This window comes from Lepidochelys kempii, chromosome 15 (genome assembly GCF_965140285.1).
Source record: "Lepidochelys kempii isolate rLepKem1 chromosome 15, rLepKem1.hap1, whole genome shotgun sequence".
NCBI lineage: Eukaryota > Metazoa > Chordata > Testudines > Cheloniidae > Lepidochelys > Lepidochelys kempii.
In genome coordinates this window covers 25,108,123-25,119,878 of record NC_136394.1, presented here as the reverse complement: position 1 = coordinate 25,119,878, position 11,756 = coordinate 25,108,123, and the positions used below count along the sequence as shown (strand labels likewise).

Below are 11,756 nucleotides of genomic sequence, written 5' to 3'. Positions count from 1 at the left end.
TTTTTGTAATAAAGTGATTTTTTTAAAAAAATAAGCCTTTTTTCCCCTTCCTTTTATAACCTTAAAGGCAAAATCATCAAAGTTTAATTTAGTATGAGGGTCCACATCAGACAAAGCATCTTGCATACTGCTGAGTATCTTGATTAATATTTTAGCCTTAAACATGTGCGATAAAGAAGGCAATATGGGCCCTTGTAATGTAAAATTAGGTGTGGTTTGTAAACTCTGTTGGTACATACTGTTACTCCTGAGGACATTCTGCGCCTAAAAATTCTGTGCACAATATTTTAAAATTCTGCAAATTTTATTTGTCGAATAAATATGGAGGCTCCAGCATGACACTGGGGAGCACAGGTCACTGGCTGCACAGAGGTGGGAGATCACTGTGCAGCTCCCCCCTGGATACGGACTCAGTGGTGAAGCTGCACCTAACCCTGACATAGCGCAAGGACTGGGCCTGCCCCAGAAACACCCCAGAGCCCTGTCACTCCATGCCAGGTGAACCAGGTGTGGGCAGGCAGGCTCAGCAAGGCAGGATCCAAGTGTATAGGGGCTTAGTGTGGGGATATCCAGCTGTGCGTAGAGAGGGCTCTCTGTGGGGCAATCTGGGTGTGGGTGGCTCAGTGAGGGATACGGGTGCAGGGGGCATCTGGGTGCAGTGGTAATGGGACTCTGCCAGGGGGTCCGGATGAAGGTGGTTGGGGCTCCGGGAGGGGACTGTGTGGGGTTAGAGCTTGGTGGGGGGGTCTGGGAGGGCTCAGTCGGGGGGGCGGTCTAGATGCTGGGGGAGTGGGGCAGGGATCCGGGTGTGGGTGGCTCATCGTGGTGGTGCAGGGGGAGTGGGGCTCATCGAGGGGTTCTGAGTGCAGGGGAGTGAGGCTCTGGGAGGGATTGGGTATGAGTGGGTCTGGATGCACATGGGTTAGGTGGATGGTGGAGCAGCTCCCTGTACAGGGATCGTTCCCTCTGCAGCTGAGGAGCTATGGGTGTAGGAAGTGGGGTGAGGGGAGTATGCAGAGATTCCTGCAGCTGGGGAGAATTCTGGGGGTGGGGTCTGACCTGGCTGTGCAGGGGAAGAGGAAGTCCTGTCCTCCCCATCCCCAGCCCAGCCAGGACTAGCAGCTGAACCCAGCGCAGGGTAGGAGCCACCAGCTGGGTCTTTCCCAGCCACAGTGATTTACCTCTCTGCCGGCTGCTGGCACCTGAAACATACTGCTGGGGAGCATTGCATGGCCGCTCTTGTGGCTTCCCTTTGCTTCCCCGTCAGAAAGTCATTTTTCTTCAGGGAAGCAAAGAAATCTGGGGTGGGGTGGGGTGGTGGGGGGACGATATAAATTCTGCACATGCTCCCACAGGAGTAATACTGTATATGTATTTATTTAGATTTAAGAAAGATGCCTTTACAAGAGCTCTAGATATCCTGACAATTATACAACAGCACAAAACATTCACTAGCAAGGCCACTGCTGTGAAGACATTGGCCTGCCCCAGGGAAATGGCCTGGAATAGCTACTGCAGAGGGAGCTGTTTTGCAAGAGCTGGGCCAGAATAGCCCCCATGTGGACGCTATTCCAGAAGAAAAGACAGTGGGTCTAGACCAGCGGTTCTCAAACTTCATTGCACCGTGACCCCCTTTTGACAACAAAAATTACTACACTACCTACTCCTTGGCGAATTCTGTGCCAAAAAAATAAAAAATTCTGTGTACAATATTGCTGAAAAATTTGCATATTTTTGTCAAAATAAGGCAATATAATCATGGTTTCAATTATTTTTGTAATTTATTTAAACTACGCTACAGTGGATGGAGAATGGGAGTGGGGAGCACTGGAGGAAAACACCAAACCCCTCTAATAGTAATGTAGCTAGTATTGACCCTTTACTTCTAGTTATTAGTCAACAGATATATGCAGCTATATGCTCAGTGTTACATCATAGGCAACTGAAGAGCAAGTGAGGGCTGGGGACCTAAATTCACAATTTATATTGAAAAAACAATGAGGAGTCCTTGTGGCACCTTAGAGACTAACAAATTTATTTGGGCATAAGCTTTTGTGGGCTATAACCCACTTCATCAGATTCATGGAGTGAAAACTATAGTAAGTAGGTATAAATATACAGCCATTAAAACATGGGAGTTGCCTTACCAAGTTGGGGATCAGGGCTAACGAGGCCAATTCAGGCATGGTGGATGTGGCCCATTGGTGGATGTGGACCTGTTGACAAGAAGGGGTGAGTATCAACAGAGGGAAAATTATTTTTTGTTGTGACCTAGCCACTCCCAGTCTTTATTCAGGCCTAATCTGATGGTGTCAAGTTTGCAAATTAATTCCAGTTCTGCAGTTTCTCATTGAAGTCTGTTTTTGAAGTTTTTTTTGTTGAAGAATGTCCACTTTTAAGTCTGTTATCGAATGTCCAGGGAGATTGAAGTGCTCTCCTACTGGTTTTTGAATGTTACAATTCTTGATGTCTGATTTGTGTCCATTTATTCTTTTGTGTAGAGACTGTCCAGTTTGGCCAATGTACAGAGCAGAGAGGCATTGCTAGCACATGATGGCATATATCACATTGGTAGATGTGCAGGTGAATGAGCCCCTGATGGTGTGGCTGATGTGGTTAGGTCCTGTGATGGTGTCCCTCGAATAGATATGCGGACAGAGTTGGCAACGGGGTTTGTTTCAGGGATTGGTTCCTGGGTGGGTGTGTAAGGACTCCTCCTTGTTTTTGCTGATACAGACTAACATGGCTACCCCTCTGAAATTTATATTGACCATCTCCAAAAAGGTCAGTTCATGAAGCACATGCTGACAAGAAATGTTTTCAGTCCAAAAATTTAGACCAGTTCTAGTCACTAAAGCACCATAAGCATTTATAAGGCCATACTGTCCTTTACAATAAGGCTCCTTTACACCATTCTGGCAATGTAAAGGAGCTTTAAAATTTTTACACTGGCTTTATACTCCTGGGGGAATTCACTAAGGACAATGGGAACAATTCACTAAGCAGGCAGGCAGGCTGCTACATTTTGCTCTGCCTGAGGGAACAGAGCCTGCCCCATGCCTGCGTCTTCAGAAACACCCCAAAGCCCTGCCCATCCCCATCGAGCATGCTGCAATAGTGAGCCAGAGGGACAGTGTCTCCCCCCCCCCTCACATGCACAACTACCCAGCCCCGGTGGTGATTTACGTCTCTACCGGCTGCTCTGGGTGCCCAATCCAATCTGCCTGCAGTGCCAGGGCGAGGGCGCCTGACCACTCTTGCAACTAACCCAGAAGTCCTTTTTCTGTGGGGAAGCAAAGAAATCTGCGGGGGCCGTGAATTCTACACAAGCGCAGTGGCGCAGAATTCCCCCAGCACGGGGGGACCAAAGCCTGAGCCCCGTTGCCCCAGGCGGCCGAAGCTGAAGCCCAAGGGCTTCTGCCCTGGGCCGTGGGGCTTGGGCTTGCTGAGGCCTAGGGCCGACACCACCCTTGGTGACCCCCTTAAAATGTCTGAGAACCCCCGGTTGACTCGTGCGCTGCCCCTGGCGACTAGTTATTGGGGGGGAGCGCCCATGCCGGGAGCCAGGCCGAGGCCATTCCCGGCGGTAGACAAGGACATCCCCACCCCACACGTTCTTGGCAGCATTAGCTACGGGCGAGGGGCGCTCAGGGGAGAGCGGCTGCAGCCCGCCGAGCCCTCACCCTGGTAGAAGGCTGAAGCCAGCCCCCCATGGCCTCGCCAGCCCCGCCCTCCTCCCTCTGAGCCGCGGGCCGCCGTTTCCATAGCGACCAAGGCCCGCCGCAAGATGGCGGCTGAGCTGAGGCGGCCTCCGCCGCGTTTCTCGGGCAGCCGCTGCCCGCCATGATCCCTACTGTTCTCTGGGTGCTGCTGCTGCTGCCGGGGTCTGAGCCCCCCACGGGGCGGGCCCAGACCCCGGCCCCGCCAGGGAACCCCGGTGGGTGCTGTTGGGATCCTGGCAACTGTGGGGCGGGGGTCTCCAGGTTTGGGAGGGGCCCGTCTGGCTGCCATCCTCGGGTCTGCGGGGCGCTGTTCAGTTCAAACCCGGGGCAGGCTTGGCAGCGGACGAAGCGCAGACACCTGTGTGGGAGAGGCGGCCAGAGACCATTGGGTGGGGGTGGGGGTGGGGGTGGGGAGGGGCAGGCAGTGACCCCTGTGAGAAGTGGGGGAGGGGGACACAGGTACATGTTGTGGGGGAGGGTTACCAGTTTTGGTTGGACGTATTCCTAGGGATTTAATCACATGACAATCTTTAATTAAAGATTAATCTGTAGTTCCTGGAGACTCCAGGCCAATCCTGGAGGGTTGGCAACCGTAATGGGGGACTGTGGGACAGCCCAGAGCCCTGTGAGGGAGGCCAGAGAGACCGACGGGGGATAGGGTTGGGGGGGGGCGAGGAGGATGGGATAATGGGGAGGGGCAGAGAGATCTCTGAGGGGGCAGGGGTTAGGACAGTGGAGTGGGGTTACATAGATTTTAGAGAGTGGGGTGTACAGATTGAGGATTAATCAATCCCATAGGAGAAGCAGGAGGGGAGGGACACACTGACCTATGGCAGGGGGCTTGTACGGTCAGGTGCTGGACAGGTCAGGGTCTTGTGGCTCATGAGAGAAGTAGTGAGAGTTAACCAATGACTATGACTAGTGGGTGTTTATAGATTTTTGGAGACGGATTGCATGGGGCTATTTGGTCATAGAGAATGGGGGACAAGGAAGGGTCAGAGAAAGCCATAGGTCTCTCGTTATGGGTGTACTCTGGTAATCTGGCTTTCAGAAGTGAGTCTTCAGTGTGTGAAACCAAAGGTGTTAGTCCTGCTTGGAATATGCAGACATCAGTAAATGTTCCTGGATACTAGAGGTTTATTTTGTGGGAGGAGTAATCATCATTTTTTAGGATATCAGAACTTTGTTTTTAATTTTTAGCAAAGGCTGCAGACAAGACTCCATAAAACACAAGGTGCGTGTGTCCAGAAGAGTAAGAGAAATTTAGAAATAGCCTTCAGACGATCCTTTAGGGTTTTTTGTTTGTTTCTTTGGGCTAAGTTTAAATGACCTGTTGAGGCTGTCACAGAGATTTGAGTGTAGAAAACAAAAATCTGGTGGGCTACTATTCTTTTGGGCTCTATGAGAAATTGGTCTTTGTTTATTTTTAATTATTTAAATTAAACTTAGAATGCCAGAAAAAAAATCAAGCCGTGTCCACCCCATTTTGTAATAAATATAAGATTTTGCGGATATTCTGAATATTAATACAATTTGTTTTCTTTTTAGTCTTTCAGCCTTCTTTTATCCACATGTCTGGGCCCACGGTCAGTTCATTTTTAGTTGGGAATTCAGCAGATGTTGCTCTGGCTATAAATGTAATTCATGTGAACACTGAGACAGGTGAGATCACTTAAAACCATTACTTTTAAAAACTACAGTCAAACAAATATTAGTTGAAATCTTAATTCACTTTCTGTTCCTAAGATGATTGGAAGGAAAATTGTATACCTTGTTTTACAATTGTCTCTGTACTGGGTGCTCCAGAGTACTCCTACTGATCAAATAAGGCCTTGATCCTACAACCAGCACTGCACAGAGCCCCATTGTCTCCACTGAGGCTTCATGTGGACATGGGAGTCTGCCAATGAGGCAAGGTGGATTGATTTATACTAAGGTGATTTAAATCACCAAATTAAAAGCCTCAATTTAAATAATTGATTTTCATCAACTTTTCCATTTGTACTTCAGTAATTTTCTAAAGAAAGGTGTATTCTCAGTATTTCATATAACCTTTAAAACATGTTGATTTACAACTAAAGAGAGTCTTTACACTAGATTTGGTACATGTGTTTGCTACCTACAGAAGGGTACAGTGTAACTATACATTTATTTAAGCAGCTATGTAGCTCAGGGGTTCTCAAACTGGGGGTCGGGACCCCTCAGGGGGTTGTGAGGTTATTACATTGGGGCTTGCGAGCTGTCAACCTTCACCCCAACCCTGCTTTGCCTCCAGCATTTTTAATGGTGTTAAATATATAAAAAAGTGTTTTTAATTTATAAGGGGGGGGGTCGCACACAGAGGCTTGCTATGTGAAAGGGGTCACCAGTACAAAAGTTTGAGAACCACTGGATTGTAGCTTAATATTTTCAGATTCTTAATTGTACATTTTTAGTATGTTACAAAATGGTGAATAATATATTGCTTATTTACTAATATTGTGCCATATTGGTAAAGCTTCACTTTCAAAAGTTAGATGGTTTTCCTCTGCTTATTTCTTTATAGAGAAAAGCAGCCTTTAATGGAAAGTTTTTGACAGAGGCTTATGGTTTCAGCATATTTATTTTTTATTTCAATGTTTTAAGAGATTATAAATCTAGGCCTTAACATATTTTGTATGAAATTAAGTTTTTCTTTTTAAAAATATATGTTTTTAAAATTAAATCTGATTATAATTTAAATAACAAAATTAAAACAAATCCAATTTAAATAAATCCATGATTTTTATCTATTCTGCCATATGGAGCCAGTTGCAGGATCGGGGTTTAACTTTGCTCCAAGTGTAGATGAGAATGACGTAAAGCAGCAAAACAAATTTTACCGTTTTTTCTTTTAAATTTAGGAATGTTGCCTACCGTTGCCTACTGCAGTGGGAGTAACAGATATGGTGAATGGAGTTTGAATGTTTCTTATGGTATGGTACGTAAAATACTGATTCTTCACTCTAAAGGTAGGGAGTAGAAGTTTGGTGTATTAAAAGTTAATGTGAAGCTAATTTAATGGTAGCATAAAGAATACCCATGTTTGATTTCTTGTCTTGATCTCTTACTTCTTGGAATAATCATTCTTGTGGACACTGAAGATCCCACCACACTTCTGATAAGAATAGGGATTTAGGGGTGTAGTTTAGCCAAAATTCAGCTCTGTCATAAGAACATAAGAATGGCCATACTGGGTCAGACCAAAGGTCCATCCAGCCCAGTATCCTGTGTACCGACAGTGGCCAATGCCAGGTGCCCCAGAGGGAGTGAACCTAACAGATTATGATCTAGTGATCTCTCTCCTGCCATCCATCTCCACCCTCTGACAAACAGAGGCTAGGGACACCATTCCTTACCCATCCTGGCTAATAGGCCCTAACCTCCATTAATTTATTCAGTTCTCTTTTAAACCCTGTTATAGTCCTAGCCTTCACAACCTCCTCAGGCAAGAAGTTCCACAGGTTGACTGTGTGCTGAGTGAAGAAGAACTTCCTTTTATTTATTTTAAACCTGCTGCCCATTAATTTCACTTTGTGGTCCCTAGTTGTTATATTATGGGAACAAGTAAATAACTTTTCCTTGTTCACTTTCTCCACACCACTCATGATTTTATATACCTCTATCATATCCCCCCTTAATCTCCTCTTTTCCAAGCTGAAAAGTCCTAGCCTCTTTAATCTCACCTCATATGGGACCCGTTCCAAACCCCTAATCATTTTAGTTGCCCTTTTCTGAACCTTTTCTCATGCCAATATGTCATGGTGGTTGACTGCTGCCTGCCTCTCCAGAAGTAGATGCACTTGCTATCTGTCTGTAGTTTGTGAAGGGGATTGAGATCTTTTGAAAGGTGTTATATAAGAATGAAAGGTGCTACGTAAATGCTAGACTATCACTTTTATTTATTATTATGAATTCTAGAATTTCTGTGGGATACCATGATTTTCATGGCTTGTGGTCATCCAGAAGTGTTTGCTAAGTTGAGGCTTTGATGGACAGCAAAATCAGTCCAAACCACAGCTGGCAGGACTTTATGAGGAACCAAAAATGAATCCTTTTGCTTGTTTTAGGTTTGTGCATGTAAGTTTTGAGGTAGTATAATTCATTTAAGTGTGAGCAAACATCTGTGTAGATATGTTAATAAATTCTGCATACATTTCACAGCTTTGTTTACTTGCAAATCTCAATGCAGACATTTCAAGTTTGTCCCAAAACAAGTATTATTTTTGATACAATAATATACAGAGGCTTCAATTATAACACAGGTAGCAGAAGGGATACACTGTCAATGATGCTTGCCCTGCACAAAGGTGATGCAGGGTACAATCTAGTAAATTTAAAAATAGCTGTCAAACTTTAACTGATGTTTTTCAGAATGTTTCCAAAGTGACTGTAACCTTGATGAGAAACCTGCAATTGTGTTTGTCTAATGCAACTGATTGCTGCATGGAGCCACTTTGCGTTGTTGAGACTCTTCAAGTTTCTGCTTGCCGTGGTTCAAAAACATTGGCAAATCTCCTGATTCAAGCTGAAATATATGCCAACTCTTCCTTTACGGGAAATGTGTCAGGTAAGTGTTTAGGTAGTTAAAAAGAAATCAATATTTTGTCTGGTTCCAGTTTCATTTTTGAATATTTGTATGTCTTCCTTGGCATTTCCCAGTGTGCTAACTCTTGTTGCTCCAAATTTAATTTATTTATAATTTATAGTCAAAGGATTAAATCAAATCAAAACACTCATTAACATCAGTTGCACCAGCCAGCATTGTACCCCATATTTTTGGGGGGCTACAGTTGTGTCTTTTGGGCATTTGCAAAATTGATTTAATAAGGTAATTACAAGCTAAACTCCCTTTGCAGTTCCATTGCTTGTGAGGCAGACTAGTAGTAATTGTTTTATTTTTTTCAATTAATGATCATTATTTTTTTTAAACAGAAGAGAAGTGATGATTAAAATATAGTGATGTGTGTGACGGTGCCCCCCATAGGGGTTTATGGAGATATGCTTATGAATGTATATATGACATAACTAGACTATGTTTAAGCTTTATACAGGGTAAAACGGATTTATTCAGGGTTTGGACCCCATTGGGAGTTGGGCATCTGAGTGTTAAAAACAGGCACACTGCTGCATGCAGCTTTCAGTTAAGCCTACAGCTGTTACAGGATGTGGTTCAGACCTGGGTCTGAGTTTGCAGCAGGCTAGCGGGTCTAGCTCAAACCAAGCAGGGCACTGAAGTCCTTAGCTGACTGGGCAGGAAAGCAGGGACAGAAGTAGTCTGGGAACATCAGATGGTAGCTCCCAGGGGGTTTCTGTGATCCAACCTGTCACAATGTGGATATGTAACATCTAATTTATTTTAGTAGTCACTTTCCATCTGTTCAGTCTTAATGCAAACAGGATTCTTCTAATCTTTTAGGTTAGACATCTGAGATGTGAAGTTGCCTGTTAGAGGGGAGTCCTTAGTGAGTTCGGTTGGGTTGGGTTTGGCCCAAAATGTAAGGTAATTGGAGATAGGGCAGCAATAAAAGAACCTTGGTACTATTTGTCAATATTTTAAAAAATAAAATGTATAAGGTAGGAATTACCTTTAGTGCATACTTTTTCTTTTTCTTTTTTAAAAGAATGTTGTCTCAAATCTGATTAGTGGGACTGCAATGCGAATGAAAATGTTAATTTTATGGCCTAACTTTATTTTATATTACCCTTTTATAGAAAATGCAACCGTCATCCCTAACCAAGTGTTTCAGCCCCTTGGCTCTTGTCCTTGTAACCTGACAGCTGGAATTTGTGATATTCGTTGTTGCTGTGATCTGGTACTTATTATACATATAATTTTTAAGTTATTCCCTTTAAAGTATTATGTTACCAGTACTCTTAGGGAAATACAGCAAAGTCCACTAAAATACCTGAGAAATTATTTGTTAAAATATTGTACATTAGTATCGACTGTCTGTCTTAGAAGAGTAAGTACATAACTTTAAAACACTATAAATAGGGGACTTCACTAGAAGTGTCCCAAGCACTAAATTTCACTGGAAACACTGTTTCTGTTATTGTCCTCTGGTTTTTAATTAATAAATTTTAAAAAGGGAAACTTGATATAGTGAAAACACTTTAAAGGCCATACTCTGCTCAAATGTTATGACTCTGCTAAATGTGTTATGGAATACAACATTTGTGTCAGTATTTCCATTTTAATCTTAACTCTGAGTAGTGCTAGGAGCTCCCTTTTAAATAATCCTGGTATGTATATCATCACAGGCAATGAGAGAGCATCCTTGGTGAAGCAGAAAAAAAGCCCTGTCATGTTAAACAGCTTCCGTTTTCTTTTTTATTTCAAGGAATGCACGCCAGATTTGAAGCAATTGTTCAGTGGATCATGTTTTGCTGGAGTGTTTGGTGGGAATGTAAACCTGCCTTTTGACCAGTTGTGCTCTGTTCAGACAACGAACAGTGCTCCTGACTGGTTTCCCTTCTTGTGTGTACAGACTCCTCTTAACAATTCACCATTTCTTGGCTACTTCTACCATGGGTCTGTGTAAGTTTTAATAAAAAAAAGTCATAGTGAATGTATCGAATAGTTATCATACGCCAAAGAAGTTGTTATACCACTTCTATAATGCGAATAATGTTGTTTACAGGAACTATCCAGAACCAACATTTTAAAATATATGCATTATTTAAGTTTTATAGTGAAATGTAACTGTGTGTATGGATTTAGAGGTAATATGAAAGAGGGAGATTTGAAAGAGATAATGAGTAATTATTTGTATTGGATAGGTGATACACTAATCATTTATTTTTTAACATTTGTTTGCAGTTCTTCATCTCTAGTTTCTTCATTTAAGATTCCTTTGCAAACTGTTCCAGAAAAACCTTTAAGTGGTTACAAACAAGGAGATCCAATTATGACAACAGAGAATGAGTATTTTACAATTCATCAGGTAATAGCTTCATGTTAGCAGTATTTGGGTTTTGTTTTTTCTTTCTTTTCCTTATTTGTCTGTCTCACTGTATAGGAACAAAGACAGATACAAGCAATTCTGTGAGTAGCTGTTTTGAACTGGTGAAATACACTTTTCAACTAGCAGAACATTCACATTAAAAAAAATAATCATCTCTCTACCATCAATATTTTCCCATATAAATTAATATTTTGAATTTAACCAAGAAGAATACACTCAAGAAATATAAACAAATTTGGCATAACTTAACATTTTTAGGGGTTCTTTACATATTTTTGTATTTTTTATAATCCCTGCTCTTTAACTGAAAACTTTATTTTCTATTAGCTCCATCCTCAACTACTCAGGCTTTTTCTAATTTTCTTTACATTTTAGAATTTTCATTTTAGAATCACTGATTGTAGTTGGTCTAGCAAATCACAGTGAAACCTTGAATTATGTTTTAAAATCTGATTTTTTTTAAATATAAATTTTGGTCTAATGGCTTGCTTGTTTTGAGATAAGTGTAGGTGGGCATAGTACAGACACCATGTGCAATGAAATGGCTGTGTGCTTTTTAGCTTGAACAGTAGAACTAGAATAAATTCCATCTTCATATTCTTTTCTTTTGAACTGCATGCAGCGATCCATGGCTGGGCAGTGTGTTGGAAACGCCCCAGTAGCATTCCTTCAGAATTTTGATGTTAAATGTGTTACTAGTCTGTCAGCTTACAAGGAAGGATTGTCTCATAATGTGATGATAAACAGTGGTACTGGAGGTATGTTGTGTTTGCTTTGAGAAAATGTACTGATATTGATTTAAGAATAGATATAGTGATCTTAAAGTCCTAAGACTGATAATATGGTAGCTATTTATGGACAATATGATATCCTATATTGTTTTTGTTATGATCTAACAAAACTTCTCACTTGCAAGGCATTTCAGCCATTCAACTGTTGACTGACTGGTTCTTGTGGCAAGCCTCCTGCTTTAGGGTCCCCAGATTCAGGATATGAGACTTTGAGCTTGGATTATGACTTCCTCAGTTTCCCCTCTCCCACCGAATAC

At 42.5% G+C, this 11,756-nt stretch overlaps 1 protein-coding gene across 1 annotated transcript in view; it reads left to right on the top strand.

The window, feature by feature from the left end:
- The first annotated feature begins 3,770 nt into the window (after positions 1-3,770).
- LOC140898888 (V-type proton ATPase 116 kDa subunit a 2) overlaps positions 3,771-11,756 on the top strand; it is a 51,565-nt gene continuing 43,579 nt past the window's right edge. The window contains exons 1-8 of the mRNA XM_073313414.1: positions 3,771-3,937; positions 5,271-5,384; positions 6,605-6,681; positions 8,115-8,310; positions 9,456-9,556; positions 10,085-10,281; positions 10,564-10,687; positions 11,331-11,466. Coding sequence (XP_073169515.1) covers positions 3,844-3,937; positions 5,271-5,384; positions 6,605-6,681; positions 8,115-8,310; positions 9,456-9,556; positions 10,085-10,281; positions 10,564-10,687; positions 11,331-11,466 — 1,039 coding nt within the window. The 5' untranslated portion in view covers positions 3,771-3,843. The remainder of the gene's footprint in view (positions 3,938-5,270; positions 5,385-6,604; positions 6,682-8,114; positions 8,311-9,455; positions 9,557-10,084; positions 10,282-10,563; positions 10,688-11,330; positions 11,467-11,756) is intronic.